This window comes from Globicephala melas, chromosome 20 (genome assembly GCF_963455315.2).
Source record: "Globicephala melas chromosome 20, mGloMel1.2, whole genome shotgun sequence".
NCBI classification, from domain to species: domain Eukaryota; kingdom Metazoa; phylum Chordata; class Mammalia; order Artiodactyla; family Delphinidae; genus Globicephala; species Globicephala melas.
Genome location: NC_083333.1, coordinates 17464488 through 17485671, shown reverse-complemented (window position 1 = coordinate 17485671; position 21184 = coordinate 17464488). Strand labels below are relative to the sequence as shown.

Sequence of the window (21184 nt, the reverse complement as noted above, 5' to 3'; positions counted from 1 at the left end):
GGCTTGGAAGACAGGACAGAACACACATGTTCGTTAGAGGCGCTGCAAAGTGCAGCCCACCTGTCACCTGGGACGGAATATGTCGGGGATATTTCAAAGCACCATCACAGCAAGTTTTGTTACAGGAGAAAAGGATGTAAGTCAGCTAATAAATAGGCTATAACCAGGTTTTCGTTTTGCTCTGTTTTGATTTTTTTTTTATTGCAGGACTTCTCAGAACCTTTAGAATTCTTCTAGATGCTCATGTCCATCAGGAAATCCTCCAATGGACTTTTTTCCCAAGAAATATTTAGCGTGCTCCATGGAGCCCTTAGTGGGCAGTGCTACCTCGGTAGAGGCACCTGGCTGAAGCTCCGTGGACAAAACAGGGCTGAGAAAGTGGTCTCTGGAGATCGGAAGACCCAGGTTTTTTGACTGATTCTATGAACAAATTGTTCACTGTTTCTAGCTTTGTTTCCCTCATTGGTTAAAAAAAACCAATACAAATAATAGTTCCAAAAATAATAGTTGTCAACAGTGGTTGCCCCTGGGGGCTGGGGATGGACTGGCAAGGGGCTTGATGGAATTTTCTGGGTTGACAATAACGTTCTGTATTACTCAGGTGGATGCAATTATCAAATTCCACCCGTGGTGCCCTTGAGATGTGCACGTTGTACTGTAAGTAAATCTTACCTCAGAAAAGTTAAACATGTATTGCACTTTAACGATTTTCATGCCACGTTATTTAAGAGTGAAAAATACCCTGGCATCTGCAACTTACTTTTAAATGAGTAAAAGTTAAATGGGTTGGTAGATGGATAATTCTGTGATAAAGCAAATGCCGCTAAAAGGGAGCAGATAGAGCCTCTACGTGGTAGGAATTTGGGTGTACACTGGGTCACTCTGTCGAATTTTTTGGTAATTTTTTGCATAATAAAATGTTGGTGAAAAGGAATAGTAACTATTTCTCAGGCCAAAATTTCAGTACTTAGCACAGTGTCCAGAACAGAATAAGTTGGTGATGATTGTTATTATTAATGGTAAGTAGATAGTGACAAAACGGAGGCGGACAGAGCCTTTGGCTTTGGCAGTAATTCAGAGAAATTAAACCAGGGCCTAAAATAGAGTAGTTGCCGTGAGAATGAAGGTGGTGGAAACATTTCCAAGGTGCAGCTGCTAACACTTGGTGGCCAGTGGGTAACTGGTGTTGAGAGAAGGGGAAGAGGCTGGGATGCTGCTGCAGCTTCTGGTCTTGGCAATGGACAGATGCTGGTAGCTTTCAGAGATAACCATCCTCTCCAGATGGAGGATAGCTGGCTCTAGAATGTCCTGGGACTCCAGGCAGTTTTGTTGCCAAGGAGCCGCCGCAGCCCTGACCCTTTGACAAGTCTTATCTTCCCCCCTTCCAAAGAACAGTTCAACATATGTCAAGCTTTGTTTCCACCCATGAAGGGAAAATCTTAAGGCTTCAAGACCCTCCCTCAGGAAGATGCTTCAAGGGACACTCTTTAAAGTACTTTGCAGATTTCTCTGGAAATGACACCCTTCGTGGTCCTGGTGTCTGCAGGTTGTTAAGAAAGTGGTAGCTCCCGGGAGGGGAGTGGCCGCTCAGAGAGCAGGCTGCATCCTTCCGCGGGCTGGAGTGCAGTTCCTGCAGCCCTGAGAGCTGATGCTTGCTGGGCAGTGCTTGTACCAGCGCTCGGGGCAGGGCCGGCACTCAGATCAGCGTTGCCATCAAAACCGTGACCCACAGGTGGTAGAACGATGCTTCCCAGTACAACTACTTTTTCTAGACAAGGAAGTGCTGAACATTGAGAGTTATTGTTTTCATTATTCAGCGCTCTTCCCAAGCAAGGGTTCTGCCCTTCATAAAAACTTTCTTGTTTTTTGATTTTCCATAGGCCTTGCGTTGGGGATTGAAAATGTACCATTTGTTTCGGTGTTCAAAGAAAACATTTTAATAGTCAAGCTTATGCCACAGATGAGAGTTCGTGGTTCCAGGCCAGGGATTGTACCAGCTGCAGGGCTGGGCTCGGCCTTCTCCACAGCGATGCTGCTGGAAGTATTGTGCACACATGGGACCGGTGCCGGCTCAAAAACTAGTACCGGGCTGCTATGAGTAAGTAGAAGTTGAGAGTGAGAATTTAGAAGGTTTCAGAGCAGTTTTACGTGGCATGACATCCAGTGCATGACCAGGGGACACGTCCATCTGGCATGTCTATAGGATCCTACAGAGGCTCAGGAGTCTTCTCAGTCTCTCTGACCTTACCACTCTCCTTCTTCACGGACACAGCTGAGCCAGCAATGGAAGCCTGTTTTCCAGGCCCCAGAGCACCAAGAGCGCCACCAAGTCTATCCACTACCCCCGAGGACATTGCCTCTGCTCTGCTGGCAGAGAGTCCTGCTTCTGAATACAACCTGTGTGGTACCAAACCCCATCCCTGTGATTCTTCATGTATCAGTTAGCTTCTGCTGCGTAAGAAATCATCCCAACTCAGTGGCTTAAAATGACACATTATTGGTTTTCACGATGCTGAGGGCTGGCTGGGTTTTGTTTGGCATCCCTTCTGGTCTGGGCCAGCATCAGCTGTTCTTTCCTGGGGTGGCTCACATGTCTGGGGCCTTTGCTGTGTTGGCCGGGATGGTTGAGCTCATGCTCCGTATGGTCTCTCGATACCCTGCAGGCCTCCCTGGGCTTATTGGGATGATGGGGAACAGTGCCCAGCAGCAGGAGAGTAACCCCCAATGGGCAAGTGGGGGTTAAGCCTCTGCTGATGTCATCCTGCTAATGTCCCATTGGCCAAAGCAGGTCATGTGGTCAGCTCCGGATTCAAACAGTGGAGAAACAGACTGTACCTCTTCATGGAGGGAACAAAAGCTACATTGCAGAGAGGCGGGCATACAGGGACGGGAAGATTTCCCGGCTATTTTTGCATCTAATCAAGATTGAAGAGACCAAGTGACATTGTTTGCTCCTGGCCCATAGTAACTGCTCACTAAAGAGCTACTGAATGAATATGTTTACTTTTTTTTTTTTTGCGGTACGCGGGCTTCTCACTGTTGTGGCCTCTCCCGTTGCGGAGCACAGGCTCTGGACGCGCAGGCTCAGCGGCCATGGCTAACGGGCCCAGCCGCTCCGCGGCACATGGGATTCTCCCAGACCGGGGCACGAACCTGCGTCCCCTGCATCGGCAGGCGGACTCTCAACCACGGCGCCACCAGGGAAGCCGTGAATGAATATGTTTTTAAGAGACCTTCAGTTTTCCTCCTCTTCACATATTTGAGGTTAAGATGTTCAAAGTACACTGCTCCCAGAGTCTGGTTCTGACTGTCGATGGCCTTGGATGCCAAAAACGCTTAGTCATCTGTTTACTCTGTCATCATGGAAGAAGCCAGTAAAGTCCAGTGACCTTAGTAAGAGGAACTGTATGGCTTTTGTTTCCCATATAGAAGCAACCCCTGGTGTAGACTGGGAACTCGATCTTCATTCATTGTGTGGTTGTTAAGACAACACCAACTGGTTTCAGGTATTCACGCAGGTATTCACACATAACATTGTGCATAAAGAATAGGGAGTAGGGATCAGCTGGTGAAATTGTTGGGCGAAAAATGGCTCCATCAGGCAGATATCTGGAGAAAACTCTAATTCGAAAAGATACACGCACCCCAATGTTCATAGCAGCACTATTCACAATAGACAAGACGTGGAAGCAAGCTAAGTGTCCATCAACAGATGAATGGATAAAGAAGATGTGGTACATATATACAATGGAATACTACTCAGCCATAAAAAGGAATGAAATAGTGCCACTTGCAGCAACACGGATGGACCTAGAGATCGTCATACTAAATGAAGTAAGTCAGACAGAGAAAGACAAATATCATAGGATATCACTTATATGTGGAATCTAAAAAAATGATACAAATGAACTTATTTACAAAACAAATAGACCCACAGACATAGAAAACAAACTTATAGTTCCCAAAGGGGAAAACATGGTGGGGGGAGGATAAATTAGCAATTTGGGATTAACAGATACGCACTGCTATATATAAAATAGATAAACAACAAGGACCTACTGTATAGCACACGGAACTATACTCAATATTTTGTAATAACCTAGAAAGGAAAAGAAATCTGAAAAAGATTTTTCAGAATCACTGTGCTGCACACCTCAAACTAACACAGCATTGTAAATCAACTATACCTCAATTTAACAAAACAGAAGGGCTTCCCTGGTGGCGCAGTGGTTGAGAGTCCGCCTGCCAATGCAGGGGACACGGGTTCGTGCCCTGGTCCGGGAAGATCCCACGTGCCACGGAGCGGCTGGGCCCGTGAGCCATGGCCGCTGAGCCTGTGCGTCTGGAGCCTGTGCTCCGCAAAGGGAGAGGCCACAGCAGTGAGAGGCCCGCGTACAGCAAAAAAATAAAAAATAAAAATAAAAAAACAGAAAAAAATGAATAGAGAAACTTGAGCTTGCAGAAAAAGTTTTCTTGCCTTTTCTAATAAACCTCACGTTTCCAGAAAAAAAAAAAATAAGGAAAACGGCCCCAGCAGTCATCTGAGTGGACGCACACCCACTGGCGTGCAGAGAGTGGGGCTCTGGTGCCACCAGGCTTACGGACAGGTTCATGGACCAGGTTCTTCCTTTACATAGCTCCATAGCTAAGTGGTCCAGGCATCCAGCCCCATAACAGGTCTTTTCCCTCAGCTGGATCGAGTGAAGCTTCTTTGTCAGGTCTTCCATTTGGGGGCCCATCACTGGCAACCCATGCCAACCACTCTCACCCTAGATTCTCTGGAAGAAGCTCTTCAGCTGGGTCATTTGAGGAAGCTGGGGTGTTCTGCATGATGATACGACCAGGATGCTTCTGCTTCTCTGGAGGATTTCCTGCCCTCCCCTGCAGCCTGCATCCTACGGCCATCGCTGGGTTTCTGTGCACCAGCTCCAATATTCCTCCACGCATCACCTCTCTCTATACGTTGGGGTGCGTCAGAGGGGCCTGGGGCTGATCTAGGAAAAAAAGATATGATCACAGGAAGCTGTAACACACAGCAAGCTTCATTAGGCTCTTGGACAGGGTTGCATGAGAGACAAGGTCTGTCAAAGCATGAGACCCTGCATAGGGACCACCATCCAGAAAGGGAAGAAGAAAGGAACTCCTCAGGAGGGGGGGTGTCCCATTGAGGCTGCCCAGCTGCCCGGTGGGGCGTCTCTGGGTCAGAGGACTGAAGGACCGAAGCAGTTTGGGGGTCTTACAACCACAAGGCTCTCATCAGTAGCCTGCAGATGTGAGGTGAGGTTTCATGGGGTATGCAAAGCAGGCAGCTTCTAAATAACTAAAACTTTACTCATTCCGGCTATTTTAAACTGATTGGCTGTGTAAAAACTGGCGTTAGATGCCAGCAAGCCTTCAGGTAATGGGTCTCAGCTTATGCTCAAGATATAAACCACTGAGGGGCCAATACCCAGAGGCCATCTTCGGATCACTCCTATAACCCCATAACTGGGTTCTGGGGTGTTCTTCTGAAGGCCAGGATGAGACCACCCCGAGTTAAGATGCTGTGGTCCCCCTAAAAGGAGAATAAACGTATGACAGGGGAGAGCCTGAGTGGCGACTGGGAACCACGTTGCTCCGATGACCTCAGACCATACCCAGCCGATTCCTTACTCAGGATCACAGCCCCTGTGGAAGCTGTCTCTTCCCTGCTGCGGGGAGGTTAGCTGGCCTGCGGGCCTTAGCCGATGCCTGCTACCTACACATCGCCTCTTCATTTCCTGATGTGACTGGAGCCCATCTGAGGAAATGCCGTCTCTTCCATTTGTCTCCACTGATTGAGGCCGGGGAGGGTCGCGTGGCCCAGTGTTTCCAGTAGTGAGCTCCAGGGAATCTCAGTCTCGGGAAGAAATCTGGGAACAAACGTTCCCTGGTACATTTAGAAAACGCTTCATCACCTCGTTCCCTCCTAGGGATTCCCAAGACACGATGGTAAGTTCAAGGATCCAAGACTATAGAGGAGTGAGTATGTCAGGTAGAGCATCCTTTGGGGAGACTCTTGAAGACATTCACTTGGGAGGAAAATTCAAAACGGGATTTAGGAACTACAAGGTACTGAAATTCAGATATTAAGGCTATTTTGAGTTCATTATGGTTGCACGGCATAAAGGACAGATGAGGCGAGAGAGAGAGAGAGAGAGAGAGAGAGAGGGAGAGAGAGAGAGAGGGAGAGAGAGAGAGAGAGAGGGAGGGAGGGAGGGAGAGAGAGGGAGGGAGGGAGGGAGAGAGAGGGAGGGAGGGAGGGAGGGAGGGAGGGAGGGAGAGGTTCTGAGAAATAAGCTAGTAAGACAAGGGGGTCAGTTTAATGCCCTTGGTCGAATGAACCACAGTTTTCATCTGAACCATGTCTGACCTTGCTTTTGCTGAGGGTTGCAGGGAATCTCAGATTCAAAGTCACATACTAAACTAAAGAACTGTTGGCTTATTCAGGGTTCCTAAAGAACAACCAGAGTCCAGGCCACTCCCCCGCTTTTTCTCTGAGTCTCCTGATGTATTTAAACACGAACGACATAAGGTTGCCAAACTCACGGTCCATGTAAATGCTTACATTTGACCATCAACATCGTAAGATACACATCGTATTTCATTTGTAATTCAGCGGTGTCCTACCACCTCCGTGCCTGGGTGTGTGAGTCCCATCTGGAGACAGCACAAAAGATGACGCGAGGCCTGGCCTGAGGCCCTGCTGACCCCTCCCTGGGGTGGGCCGAGTGCAAATTCCTCCACTGACACCAGAAAAGTCATAGGCTCATCGTGACGGAGGCACGAGGCTAAGATCTGTGATTATTAATCATGAATAACCCTGTGATACGTTCCGTTGCATGCAACCTTATTTTTCCCATTTTATGTTACAAGTTGGAAACACAGACGTTAGCTGTCATTCTCCAAGATTTGCAGTCTTTCATTTTTGTTGCTGTGGAACCTGGGATGAGTCTAAGATGGTACATTTGATGGAATTTAGTGACGTACGGTCCAAGTTTACACTTGGGCTCCACCATCTGCCAGCTCTGTGCCCTTGGGCACTCGGTTAGCCTTGTGGGGCTGCAGGGGTCACAGCGGTCCACCCACCCTGGGATTTTTGTAGGTATTAAATGCGAGGTTATAGCACAGCACCTGGGGAGTGCCGATCAATTATAGGGATGGTATTTTGTAACTCCCCCCTCCAACCACGCGTTGTTGACTTTTCCTCATTTCATTAAATCATCTTCCTCAACGTTATGTTTAATATCTACACAGCTTTTCATCCGAGGGCTGTACCGACTTTTGTCCAGTCCCTCCCCTATTGTTCGAGGTTTAGGATGTTCATGTTTTCCTTCGTTATAAAAGTGCTGAAACATATAGCTGCATTTTTTGTTTAGCACATCCACATTTCTAGCATTTTAATTTCTGGATCAGAATTCTGAGGTAATTGCCGCATGAAGCCCAGGCCTTATCACCCACGTCCCCTGGAGAGAAATTTCCTACTCTTTAACAATGAAGAGTAAAAATACTTGAAGCTTTGCCCAGTCCTGCCTTGAACCTCTGCAAAGGTTTTGACCTCGATCTGTGAACATCCTTGGCTTCCGCTGAGGTTTCACGCTGGGTAAGTGGTTTGAGGAGTCGTGAGGAGGAAAACTTCTGCTCTCAAGTTCACTTGAAGTGCAACCTCGTTCCTCCAGCTCAGAGGCGCTCATGGGACAGAAGCAAGCATTGTGGAGGCAACGAGGCTTCGCGGGTGTGCCCCCCGCCCCCCCCAGGTCCCCTGCGGGATGGTCTGCGTGCACCCTTTCTTTAAAAAAAAATTTTTATTGGAGTATAGTTAACTTACAATACTGTGTTAGTTTCAGGTGTACTTTTTTTGCTTTGTTTTGCTTTTTTTGTGTTTTGCTGGTGATGAATGCCCCACAGCCTGGTGTGGTCCCATCTGCCTGAATCAAGCATTCCCTCGGCTTTTAGTGGACTTTCCCGTCCACCTCCCTCAACAACTACCAACATTGGCATTGTCGCACCTGGTCTCCACGGGGCTTGGAAACTCCATCCACGCCTCTCCTAGCCCATCATCCTTATGTGGCAAGATTGTCCCCTTCCCCACCTCCGGGAGCCTCTCCCCACCCAGAGCAGAAAAATGTCCCTAGGAGTAAAAGTTTTCAGGAAAGCTTCAGAGTTTTCAATCCCAGGTACAAATCCATCCAGACCCTCTCTTGCTTGAGTTGCTTCTGCATCCTGGCTCTGCCAGCTCGTGAGATGTCAGAGAAAAGACTGCCTTCCCCCCCTCCGCTTGCATCTATGGAATCTGGCCTTCCTAAGCAACAGTGCGTTTGGGAACAAAGAATTCTTTGTATTTTGTATCATGCCATTGGTTCCACGTGATCAGTCTGTGCTTTCTCTCTCCCACAGGTGACGGAGCTAAAGGTACAGTTTATCCCATGATACATTGTATATTTGTGTAACTTAGGGAACAGCCTTGGGCCAACCAGAGTTTGTGTCGCATAGGCTGCTTTCCACCTGCTTCTCTGTTGCTCATTGAGAACGTCTTCCAGGGACTTGGAGATGCCATAGTTTCAGACACATCCAATTCTAGCGGGATCTGCTCACGGAAGTCACACCGGCTTCGTTCCTTCCTCTCTCCTCCCCCCTCCCCTTCCTTCCTTCCCTCTGCTCTGCTTTCTTTCCCCTCCTTTGCTAGCTCTCTTAATAATAAGCTGCTCAGAAGAGTCTGCATGGGGCAGTAGCCGGCCTTTGGAGGACCCTTTCAGTCCAGCTGAGTCCGGGCCTTGCCAGGAACGCCCACACAGACTGCTGGCTGCCATGAAACAGGAAAGTCCTCCCTGGTCGAGTAAAACACTCCCCAGATATTGACCGAGCGCCTGGTGAGGGGCCGATGCTCCAACAACAACTTCATCCACTGGACAAATGCCCAGTTGAGACTCACCTCTGTTTTTCCTTTGGGAAATCTGCATAATGGAAAAAAAAAATCACAGGTTTGGAAATTGGAGGAGCTGGTTACAAGTCCCAGCCCCAGCAGGTACTCGCTGGCCCCTGGAGGAAACACTGTCAATTCTCCAAGCCTCAGTTTCCAGCTAGAAAAACGGTCATGATTCCCCTTCAGGTAAGAGACTATATGAAACTGCATTTTCGCCACCGTAAGTGCAGAAAATAAGGGCTGCCTCTCCCTTTCAGAATCTGCTCGGATTCTCCTCCCCGTAGAGAACAGTGATGGTCTTCTGAAATCAAACTGTCAGCCACGTGCTAATTCCACCCGGTGACACCTCCGAGGCAGGGTAAGTCAGGGCGCTGGAAAGGGGGACGCACAGGACTGGGGCAGTTGGTGGAGGCTTTAGGACATTCTCTTCCTTTTTTAATGAGAAAAGAAACCTGGGTGTGTAAATGGATAAAGCGTGTCAGTATCTTTGGTGAGAAAAGGGAATTAGATTATATAACGTCTATGGAAGCGCCACGGAAAAGGTACCGATGTGCTATGAGCGTCGGGCGCCCATAAGAGACTCCAAACAGCACTGGGTACCGAGCATGGGCTCTGCTGCCACGTGCCTGGTTTGAATGTGGCCTCTGCCATTTCTTCACGGGGTGTCTTGAGAAAATCACTCAGTGTCTTACTGTGTCTTGGTTTCCCCGTTGTAAAAAAGAGGCTGATGGGGTGCTTGTTTCCAAAGACTGCTGTAAAGATAAAATGATCTGATTCACACAAAATGTTCAGAATGATGCCGCACACGCAGGAAGCACCAGGCAAATAGGAGCTATTCTTGTTGTTATTACGTTGGTGAGTGACTTGTGGATGACTTATCTCTAGTGAGCTGAGGTAGCACAGTGCAGCCAGTCGGGACGAGCTAGTCTGATGTGTCTTCACTTTCTTTCCTCAGGGAGTTTGCCCAATTCTCATTTTCCCTAGCTAGAAGATGGGAGGAGATAATTTAATAATAATAATAATAATAATAAATGGGGTCTGGTGACTATTCTATTAATTATCATGGCAAGTAGCCCAGCGGATACTCTCCGTGGTCCTCAGGATACGTTGCTCAACACAGATGCCTGGAGTGGGGTTCCATCTGGCTGAAGAGGGGCCTCCAGAAGCGGGAGAGAGGTCTCGGCAGGCCTTTTCCTCGGCTGACCGTGGGGAGGCAGAGACGCTGGCCCAGGTTGGTGGGACAGCGTGTTGCGACCCACGAAGGGGCCAGCAGAGCATGGCGGTGACCGGCTCCCACGCCTCGAAGCCTCCAGAAGCGTGTCAAACAGGTCACAGCCAAAGCCAGCGGGCCCTCAGGGCCTGACTGCAGGGGGCCACGTGGAAGGAGGCACAGGGCTGGGAGAGCAGGTCCCGGCTGCGGAGCTCATGCCAGGATGGCGGGCTGATGAGACTGGCTCAATCCAGCCAGAAGCAAGACCTATTCCCCACAGCCCACCCTACCCGAGCTTCCTTCCTCTGAATCCTTAGGGCTTGGAGCAGGAAGATCTTCTCAGACGTCTCCAGGCTGAGTCCTGGCCTGAGGGGCAGTGGCCTCTGTCATGCAGGCCTCAGAGTCGGATCATGGGGGCACCCAGGAAGGGGGCTGTCTGGGGAGGCCGGGAAATCATGCTTATCGGTCCCCATCAGCACCGTGGATTGTGGGAATCTCCTCTGTCTGTGTCTGTCTCACACGCACGCACGCGCGCACACACACACACACACACACCCCAAATATACACACACGCCCCTGCTTTGCCTGGCAAGACTCTGAACACAGCGTGTGTAACACTGCAGCCCACACTAGGACTTACCTCGATTTGGGTTCCACAAGAGAAGGCGGCTGGAAGGCAACCGGGGACCGCCTGACACCCTATGACAAGCTGGCTGGATGCTGGAACATCCGGGGTCGTTAGAAATGACCCACACCTGAGCCCCCTCCCAGGCCACCGCGTCCACGGCTCTGGGCCCGGGCGAGGATATTCCCAGGCTCTCGGGGGATTCTGAGGAACAGCTGAGGGTGAGATCTGAGATATGAAAAGAGGCTAAATGGTTTCACTGGGCCTGGAAAGATGCTGGCTGGGGGTAGGACGGGGGAAGGCCAGCAGGCCACCTCCTGACTGCGGAGGCCAACAGAACGCAAAGCGTCTGTGGCAGAGAGGGACGTCCCCGCATGCATGGGCGCTCCAGATGGGGGACCCTCGACATAAGGTGGGGAGAAACTGCCAGAAATCCAGGAAACTCATTCAGTGAAACCAAGTCCCCTTGTCTTGAAGCTTCCACCCAAGAGGACTTGCTAGAGATGGAGGATGCTTTCCGAGCTCGAAGGGGGACAAGTTGCAGAGAGCCCAAGGAACACCTGCTTTCATTTGTCTACCTCTCCGCAGCAGCTCTTCAATTGTTCTTCCAGCCTGTCCTGCCCCACAGGTTAGAATGTTCTCAACAGAGCTTTGCTTATTTGAATTATCTCATGAAGGTCAACATTTAATCACGACTCGATTGAAGGCCCGTGGAAGACAGAGCTGAAAGAACCCATTTCTTGGAGCTGTGTTCCAGTACCCGCCCATGTGGTAGAGCACAGAGGGGTCTAGACAGACAGGGCAGGTAGCAGGGCCCTTCTGCTGTTGGGGGCTGGGACCGTGGACGTGATTTGGTTCCCTGCAGAGATGCTGTGAAGAGATGACCTGTGCAATGTCTGAGCCCCTTAAAATTATGTTGTTGATAAAGGAGGGAACCTACCTGCACACACGTGTTGTACACACAGTGTATTTCATCTTTGCAGACTCCACTGGGAGGGGAGGGGGATGGGACCGAGGACTGGGGGACCTCTTTGTTCTCACACAGGCTGCCACTTGCGGTGAGAACGGGCACACCCAGAGCTCCTCTCCTGGCCGAGTCCAGGCTCTCCACACCCCCCAGGGCCTCTTGGGATCATTGTGTTTACTCTCAAATACGCAAAGCTGGGCGCTGTCTCTTTAAATAGTAGAGGCTGAGAGGCTCTCAGGCCACCATGACATATCCCAGCATTGGACCAGCCCCTGAATAAACTGGGTGGACGCCCGGTCTGGCTTCAGTTACAGGGAGCACCACCAGGGCACATCTCGAGAAGCCTGGCTGGAAGCAGCGGGGCTAGATCTGCCAGCTGCCGGTCTTTCCACCGCCCTGTTCCGGGGGGGCCTCGCCTGGGCCTCCGTCACGTTTGACTGCAAAGAAAGCCGCGGGGAGGAAGGGGTTACACCGTTTGGCCTGGTGAGTTGTCTTGGCAAACTCTGCCTCTGGATGGTGTGTGCTTATGCTTTGCAGAGAGCTGCCCAGCCCCGCGTCCTGCCAACCACAAATGGAAAGCGTTGCAGGGGAGGTGGCACGTGTGTGTTGGAATTCACCGGAGAGTCAGAGGATTTCTAAAATCCTTGGTTAAGAGCTGGATATATACTGTGGCTGGGGAGGCGAGAAGGACCCTCTAGGAGCATCTAGAAACCTCAGTGTACCCACAGTGGAAGGGAGAAAGGGGACCAGATGCGCCTTCCCTGATGGGAAACAGCTCTGCACACACAGCTGACAGGTGGCCTTGGATTGGTAAGCAGGTTAGGGAGAAACCTAACCTCTGCTCCACCTGTAGCGGAGCCCTGGCTGGGCTCTGGGTGTGGCCGAGCTGGTGACACCAGCCACACTGGGTGGTATCCTGTCTTCCACCCCTCGGGGCTGAGTAGGCGGGACGCAGGCGAGGGGCAGTGAGGTGACCGCCAGGGACGGGTGGGTTCAGGTGTCCCACAGTGTGGTGTGACCTGGTTATTGATAAAAACATTGGATTCAAAAGAAAGGAAGAGATGAGCTATATCTGACCACGTGTGCACTTTTCTAAATGTATATACTTCATTTAAAAGTTTAGTTGGAACAAAAGAAAGGAAGGGAAAGAAACTCCTGAGTTAAATATGCTAATATTTATAAAGTGCTTAGAATAGTCCCGGGTACATGGTGACCATGTGAACATTGGTTAGATAAATAAAAATGTCTGAATGGCATATGAAGAGGGGCAATAATTCCCAGGGCAAACCCGGCCTAGACCATGACCCAGGAGGCGAGAGGTCACTCCCATTGGTAGGTAGAAGGTAGTCCTTCTACCTACATATGTGCTTTCAATCTATGGGATTGATAAGCAATTTTAGTTTAGGGGGTCAGGCTTTCCTTAAAAGGTTGTTGTGAGGATTAAATGTGAAATAATAATTAATAATAATAATAATAGTGACAATTTACTGGGTACTGATCCTTTATTCTTTTCCAGACGCTATGCTAATTGCTTCACACACTCTTTTAATCAACACCATAACCCTTTAAAATGGCCATTCTCAGTCCTGTTTCCAGATGAGAAAACTGAAGCACCCCAAACTTCAGCTAACTGCCCAAAGCCACAACCCTGAGTAAGCAGGGTAATCGGGTTCATCTAAGCCCAGTGGCAACGTGCCTAACCATTGGACCACACCACCCCTCACAGAGTGTGTCATGCGCACTGAGCGAAAACTTTACAAGGAGTCTTCTTTTTAATCTAAGGATTTTTGAAAGCCCATTGTTGGAAGATTTTTTTCAAATTATTTTTACCTGAAGAATGTACAATTGGCTACAATAAGCAGCTACTTTCATATAGTAAAATAAGTAGCATGGGAGTATTTGACTCGTTCAGAGCGATGATGTTTTGTGACACAAACGCTGGCAGGTGTAGGTGTCTTGTGTACGACCTGCTGCATTAGCCGGCAGACGTTTAATACCCACCTTCCGGCTCCGGGTTCCTGCCTCAAGGCTGGACCCCCAGAGCGTCTTGTTGGGGCGCGCCTGTCGTGCGCCCGGAAGGGCTATCCTCTCTCCCCGTGACGCTGGGCGGACCCCGTTCAGGCGGCTGTGAATCAGCTGATTTCCCTGGCTGCGCTTCCCCCACCTCAAATGGCCAACTCCCCACCCTGTGGCCGGGGACGCGAGCCGAGGCCGGGCGCCAAGCCAGGCAAACTCGCCTGGAGCGTTCCGGGTTGTGGTCTGGATTTCCCCAGCGACCCCAGGGCGCGCTGTCCTGCAGTGGGCAGGCCTCTCCCTCCTCCCCCAACCCTCACCCGAGCAGACCCGCTAGATCGGTCCCGGGAATCCGAGGCACCCGGCGCTGATCGCGCAGGCGGGCTTGGCGCGGGTGCGACCCGCTAGGACTGTAGGGCAGGCCAGGGACGCCAGGACCCGAGGGAAGGGAGGTCTGCCAGCGCTTAAGTGCCATCTCCCCCTACCCGTGGCAGGGGCATCCAGGCTGGCTCTCCCCGCGGGCGCGGTCCGACTGCGTACGCCCCAGAGCCCCGCGCTGGTCACCCACGGAGGCGACCTCTGGCGGGCTTTCCCACGTGGGCAGAAGGGCCAGTATATCGGTCAACTCTTGGTCTCCGTGACCTCCGCGGAGCCAGGGAAGCGGTGGTGAGAAAGCTCGCTGCCTCCTAGTTTCGAGGACAAGCCACCGCTGTTTTGGAGTCATCGACTTTCTCCTGGGGCGCAGTGAAGGCCGAGGAACTGGCTCCTGCCCTGCCTCCCTCCTCACTGCCCTCTCCCCTCCCCGGGTCCCGCCCCCCTGCACACGCTGACCCGGGGACACACCCTACTGCAGCGACGCAGACAGGGCGTTGTTCCCGTTAAAGGGGAACGCCGGGATCCTCCCTCCGGCCCCTAGCTCGGCGCACGCAGCCCCGCAGAGCAGCTGTCTTTCCGGACGCCAGCCGCCGAGCGGACGCACGCGGTCTGTGCCCGAGGCCACTCTGAGGATCTCCGAGGATCGGGGACAGCTATCCCTTTGGGCTGTAAGTGCTTTTGGCAGGGAAAGTGGAGGAGATGGAAGAGGAACGTGGGCATCTTTCGTAGACGGTGACAGAACGCGCGGAGCAGGGGGCCTCGGGCTGGCGCGGTCCCCGATCGCGGGTAGACCACCGCCTGTCTCGCGTCCTTCCTACGGGGCTTGTAGGGACCCATTGCGGGGTGCCTGGTGGTCTGTAAACCGCCGGGGACGCGGGTGCTGGTGTCCGGGTATGGGGCAGGGGCGGAGCACTTTTCGCCTCGCTGGACTCACTGGCAAAGCGGTCCCTGCGGTGGACATCTCCGGGGTACAGGACCCCCGTGCCCCCCACCCCCACCCCCTGCCCTCGGCATTAGGAGTCACTGGATTTAATTTAAACCTTCTGGGAGACATCAGAAAATCGTGCTTATTTCCTCTTGCACATTCCAGAGTTTCACTGAACGTGTTGCTTAAGGGGAGGAACGGAGAGGTTTGCGATTGGGTATTTTAAAAACCGAGTTATTGAAACGATGTCTCTGGCCCAAGATTCTGTCCTGAAGTAGCCCCCCAAACGCAGCTCATCTTCGCAGACGTGCAAATCCTCCCACAGGTCGGCGGATCTCAGTCCCTAAGGTCTGCAAAATGTGGGGCTAGGACCACGCCGTGGCGGAGAGAAGATGTCCTGCCGGCTCCGTCCGGCTGCGCTTCTCCTGGGACCCAACCCATTCCCTCCGCCTCTCCTTCCCACCGGACACTGGCTCCCCTCCATCCAGGCTCCTGGGCCCCTGTCCCGGGAGCGCAACGGCCCGGCCCGTAGGGCTGCCGGGGGAAGCGCGCGCGGTGGGCAGGAGGCGCCGGCCCCAGCAGTTCTCTCCGGCCGTTCTTTCCTCTCCGCTCTATCCAGCTCTGCGCCTTCTCTCCGGGGCCGCTGGTGTCGATGCCAAGCTGTGCTGGGGCCGGGACGGCTCCCCTGCGCGGGAGGAACTGGGTGGAAACTTGGGAGCCTAGCGGAATGCGGAGCGCCCTGGGGTCTGGGAACCCGGCTTCCCGCCGCGCGCTCTCCCTCCCAGCTCGCCGCTGGTGTCCCCGGGCCTCTCGCAGAAATCTGGGCCCCTTCCGCTCACCCCCAGCTCCACCCCACGGGGGAACGCGACCTCTCGCCCTCCGCCCCCCTTCTCCTCGTTGGGCTGCCCCCGGAACCCCCAGGTGGGTGGAGGCGCGCTGCGGCCTCTGCTTGGCACTCTGGAAAAACCTCGCCTCCCGGGGTGACTTCGACGTGCGTCGTGCGTACCACTTGTTTTGTTCCAAAAGCAGAAGATGTTCGGTCGCAGGCGGGCTCGACGGACTGTGGGGCGGTGATGCCGCGGTCGGCTGCTGCCCTCTCTCGGCGGTCGCCGGGCGGGGTGGGCGGGCGGGCGCGGCGCCAGGCCCGGGCCTTCCGAGCGCAGGACCCTCCCTCCGCGTCCCTCCCTCCCTTCTTTCCTCCCTCCTTCCTTTCCTCCCTCGCTCGCTTGGTCAGGCCGGTTCGCTCGGCCTCACGTCCAGTTCGGCCCTCTCTCCGGCCAGGCAGAGACTCCGCTGAGCAGAACTCGCCGCCAGAATGCTTCTCCTGCTGCTGGGTATCATCGTCCTCCACGTCGCGGTGCTTGTGCTGCTGTTCGTCTCCACGATCGTCAGCGTGAGTCTCCGGCGGGCAGCGGGCGGGCGGCGGGCGGGAGGGGCGCCCGGGGCTCACCCCGAGCTCGGCCTCCGGATGGCGGTTCAAACTGTGTCCCCTCCAGTTTGCAGACAAAGCGTCTCAGACATCCCAGGGCCCTTTGCAGTTTCTGGCAATCCGCGCCTTTTCAAAAGTAGTTTTGCGAAAACCAGAGCAGATTCAGCGGGAGGAAGGAAGCGAGCGCGGGGCTAGGTGAAGCCACGCAGGCCTCTCTTTAAGCCAGAGAATTTAGGTACAGATCCAGGGGTCCCCCCCCCCCAACCCCGGCCCTTCATTTGATAAGCTTGTGTAGCATTTTCCTTAATGCAGGGTCGTTGAGGAAGGAAGTGGAGTATTTAGGAAGGTTTGTTTTTTCTCCAAATGGCATCCGTCAGATGGGCGGTTTAGTTCATAAAACAGCCTTTAGGACTTGAAATTGGAAAGTTCAAACTGGCTTTTCCCTAAGAGTTCACAGCCCCAGGTCTGCTTTGCGCTGTGGACGTGGTACCTTCTTAGAAAAGCCTCCTCCAGTACAAACAGGTCATTGGGATAACTTGTGTTGCAAAACCATCAGACGTCAAGCTCATTAGCTTTTAAACTTATTTTCTTGAAGCTAAGCCCAGACTCGGGCAGTTATGCGACCGTGGCCTTAACTTCTGTATATACAGCAAGTCCCAGGCGTGATGTTCTGGCCTGGTTCAAAGGTTGAGAAATAATTATGTTGGGGATTGGTGAGTTGGTCCATCGTTTACCAGCATCCTGCCAACATCTTAAGTGTGCCTTATGGCGATCTTGTCAGGTTGATAGGAATTGTAAGTAAGGAAATGGGCTCAGAGTGGCTGCGGCTTTGGGAATGATACCCGGGAGATGGGGGGTGGGGGGAGCTTGGATGCAGGTGTCCTGGGTTGAGTCCACGGCTCTTTCTACTACAGCACACACCTCGGCGCAGAGCAACTTATGTGTGTGTGTGTGTAGTACTTTTACACTTACAGAGTGCTTTTCACTAGCAAAGCCCCGGCCCTCCCCTCTGGCTGTCTGGGCCAGACCACCACATCTCCCCTTTCTCAAGCACGACCCTGGACTCTGGCTAGGCAGCCCCGGGGCAGGGCAGGGGCAGGCCCCGTAGACAGGTTGAGGAGGTTGCTCTTTGCCTACCCTTGGTCTTCTCCCTCCCCCTTTCCGTCACTCCTCACGGACTCCCCTGATTTACCACGTCTGGTTCTCTCCAGCAATGGATGGTGGGCAATGGACACGCGACCGACCTCTGGCAAAACTGTAGCACCTCTTCACTGGGCAACGTCCAACACTGTTTCACATCGTCAGCAAACGGTAAGAATGGTTTTTTGCTCCACAGGTTCGTCCTGATCTGTCCGCGGCATGTTTCTCTGTCCAGACCTGGAAGCACTTGTTCTTGGAAGACATAAGCTAGAGAGTTGTTGCCAGGGTGGGGTGGGACATGGCCAAGACGTCCCAAGACAAAAGGGGAGGGGCGGTCGCTTCACTGGCTACACTGAGATCCTGGGGAGTCTTTGTGCGTTCTCTCTACCTACAGAGAAGCCCTAGAGCACCCCACCCCCTGCTTCCCATCACTTGTGTAAGGCTTCTTGTGAACCAAGAAATGTGGACACACATAAGCAGTGATGATGCAAAACCTTAGGCAGACCCCACTGGGAGTTTCAGTCCAGTTAGCGTCTTTGGTTTGGTGGCAGGATATCCAGGAATGTCCTGTGTCTTCCTGGTGCAGTGATGGGGGGACTGTCCTGAGGATAGACGGGCCAGCTTTTGGTCTCCAGTTATAGGATTTCCTCTCTGCATCTTGGGCCTCAGGGGTACCATTTAGCATCATAGCTGTTGAGCGATTCCTCGTTGCAAGATGGGGCATTGACGCTATTTGCACAACCCCAAGCTTAGTCCGGGAGTATTTCTGCTCTGTCCTTAGCATCTTTTCTGTGAGATATTGGAAACCAGGCTTTCCTGGGTTCAGGTTAAGGGGTTAATTGGCCATGGAAGCACTCACCAGCTACTTCCAGCGCCCAGAGGGAAGGAGGGCTCAGCGGGGACCTGGTGTCTTTGGATGTGGAGAGGCAGAGAGAAACAGGATGCATTCTTTTTGGTGACTGGAAGGTGTCTGGTGGCAGCGTGGACCCCGGCAGGGGCCACAGTGCCCGGCATTGAGGACACGGTGGGCCAGGCTCTGCATGGTCTCGTGTTCCAAAGGACATGTCCTTAGCCTGGAGAGGGAAGTACCTATAGATGTGACAGAACTTTCCTGACATCTTGGGTTTAAAGACCAGCAAAGTACACGTTTTGATGAGGCTGCAGCTGCCCCTAGATCAAGTATTTCTGTTGAAGATGTTACGCTCAGTGAGAGAAACCAGTTCAGACGCAGCTCAACAAAGCAGGAAGGGCAGTGGCCCTTCGTTCTGTATGTGCACGGTCCAATTTCTTTGCGGGACTTTTCCCCTCAGGGCTCTGCACCCAGCAGTACTCAAGCTGTCCCTGAAGTATCACCAACGAAATATCTCCAACCTCAGTATAAAGAGAAACTGCTCGAACTACTGTAGTTTATATGGGGAGGATAGGCAAGGACTAGAAGACCCTGCTTTATGTTTCCACTTTCCTGGGGGAAGAAAAGAAAAGACACCAGTCTTTGTTGAAGGGAGCAATCCTTAAACTTTTCTCGGAGTCTGTGAAGGATATTGAATTCAAACCACCCTAGAGGTTGCATTGTGAGTTGGCAATCAAATAACTGAAACACTCGGAGCGTCTGCGCATGTGGCCACAGCACTGCTTGGCCCCAAAGCCACAGCATCCGGTCTCCGGGGCAGGGTTTGGCTGGAGTTCCTTGAAGCTCAGGATGGGAGGCTCCCTGCTCGCTGCTGGCACCTGGTGGCCACGAGTGGTGACTCCGCCCACAAGGGCCGGCTTTCCCTGAGACCCCCCCCCCCCCCCCCCCCCGAGGTGTCCACCTGGACGTTGCCCAACTGGCATTTGGCCACGTGGGGTTGGCAGGGGTTTCTCGACTCAGTCCCGGAAGGAGCAGTTTTGGCAGGCATACTCCAACCCGGCTGGGTTTCAAGAGGGATGAGTCGGCAGAGGCGCAGTGATCTAAATTGTCCGACCTGCTGGACCGTGATGTTTGCCTGCTGCGGACCTGCCTCCTGCATCTTCTGCGGTCGGGAGTGGCTGCCGTTCCGCCCTCGCAGCAGCTCTCAAAGAGGCACCAGCGTTATTCCTATCGCTCAGCTGGCTCTTTGTGTACAAGCTCACCTTCCTGGGTTCGTTGACAGTGACTTTGGGGTGTGCATCGCGGGTCTTTATCCAAATCCGCGTGGTTGCTTCCCTGGGCGGGGAGGGGGGGGGTCCCAGATCGTGCTTCTCCTCCGCATCTGCCTTCTCGGCTCTCCCAGTAAGGGCGTTCTGAGGAACTCTGGACAAGCTGGATTTGTTTGCACTTGGGCTGATGCTAAGTCAGAACTTCCCATTTAAGCTTCCCCAGTGGTCGCTATCTCTGTTCTCATCTTCTGATGGGTCAGCTTGTGTTACAACCTCAGCTCTGATGAGGGTGAAGCCTCTGGGACTCCTTTGCCTTTTCGATTGGGTTTAACCATTTCTGTGCCAAACAAGAGGTGAAAAAAATACAGAATTAAAAACAATTAGACTGCCTTTACAGATGAACTCTGCTAGTTGTAAACCAGTCACCTTGGTCCGTATTTGCTCTTAGAATGTTTCAAACATACTTTTTATTTTAGTAACTGAAAGTAATTCGTTACAGATACCAATTTGTGAAGAATATGTTGCAAGCATGTTATGTGAAAACGCGTTGGTTTACGAGACTTGCTATTTCTGCTGAAGGGGCTTGTTTTTGCACGTGCGGGGCTGGGGCCGTGCACCTCTGCAGGGCGTCATTCCCTTGTTTTTATTATACGGATGGTGGTTGTGCCACATTAACTGCACAACAGTCAAACGTCTATGTTACACGGTTGGAAGGAAACAGATTAGATTTTTTTCCCTCAGACTCTTTCTTGATATTAGAGTAGTTTTAGATTCCTCACTAAATGCCCTCAACTCTGTCTGCTTTTCCATTTTCTAAATGTATTTACACACCCTCTGGCCCCATCCTGATCCTGTCTGCAGGTAGAGGTGAAGGAGGCTTAGTGGGGGAATATTTATCATGACTTTGTTTTGAATGCCTTTCGGCCTGAGGGATATAAGGACTTGGAGAATGTGCACGTTGGCCTTGACAGTCCTGAGCTCTGTGCAGGGGGATGAATCACTGTGCAGGCAGCATAGGCCAGATACCCAAGGAGTGGGGACAGGCGGGCAGCGCCAGAGTTCAGGGGAGGAAGTGGAAGGCAGGTCTCATGTGGGAGGGGGGATTTGATCCATCCTCCAAAGGATGGGCAGGATTTAAATAAATGCAGGCAAGGAGGAGGCGATTCCCTACTGAGGCAATGATGACCTAAAGCAAGGGGAAGGCAATGGAAGGACACATTAGACCAGTTGGCTAGCGTTCCGATTGGGATTAAGACTGACTGCATAAAACAGTACATCTTTAGATGGTAGTGGCCTAAATAAGATAGTTTATTTCTCTCTCTTTCAAAAGAAGTGTGGAAGTAGGCAGCCTGAGATAGGTATGGCTGTTCCAGGAAATTGTCAGAGCCCCAGGCACTTTCTAGCTTATTTCTTTGCCATCTCTCAGATTTGGTCCTCATCC

The 21184-nt window shown here is 52.2% G+C and overlaps 1 protein-coding gene and 1 long non-coding RNA gene across 4 annotated transcripts in view; both read left to right on the top strand.

The window, feature by feature from the left end:
* The first annotated feature begins 202 nt into the window (after positions 1-202).
* Positions 203-2205, top strand: LOC132594202 (uncharacterized). The gene is made up of 3 exons (XR_009560406.1): positions 203-405; positions 602-657; positions 1881-2205. It is a non-coding gene; the product is annotated as an uncharacterized lncRNA (long non-coding RNA).
* A 6552-nt stretch (positions 2206-8757) lies between these two features.
* The window catches only part of PMP22 (peripheral myelin protein 22), a 32057-nt gene continuing 19630 nt past the window's right edge, over positions 8758-21184 (top strand). Inside the window, exons 1-4 of one of the 3 annotated variants that reach the window (XM_070044493.1) lie at positions 8758-9127; positions 9199-9299; positions 16338-16449; positions 17697-17796. In XM_070044493.1, the coding sequence (XP_069900594.1) occupies positions 16372-16449; positions 17697-17796 (178 nt within the window). In that variant the 5' untranslated portion in view covers positions 8758-9127; positions 9199-9299; positions 16338-16371. Of the gene's footprint in view, positions 9128-9198; positions 9300-11836; positions 12227-12280; positions 14800-16337; positions 16450-17696; positions 17797-21184 lie in introns of those variants that run through there. The other 2 variants (XM_030861370.3, XM_030861369.3) reach the window with 2 other exon arrangements.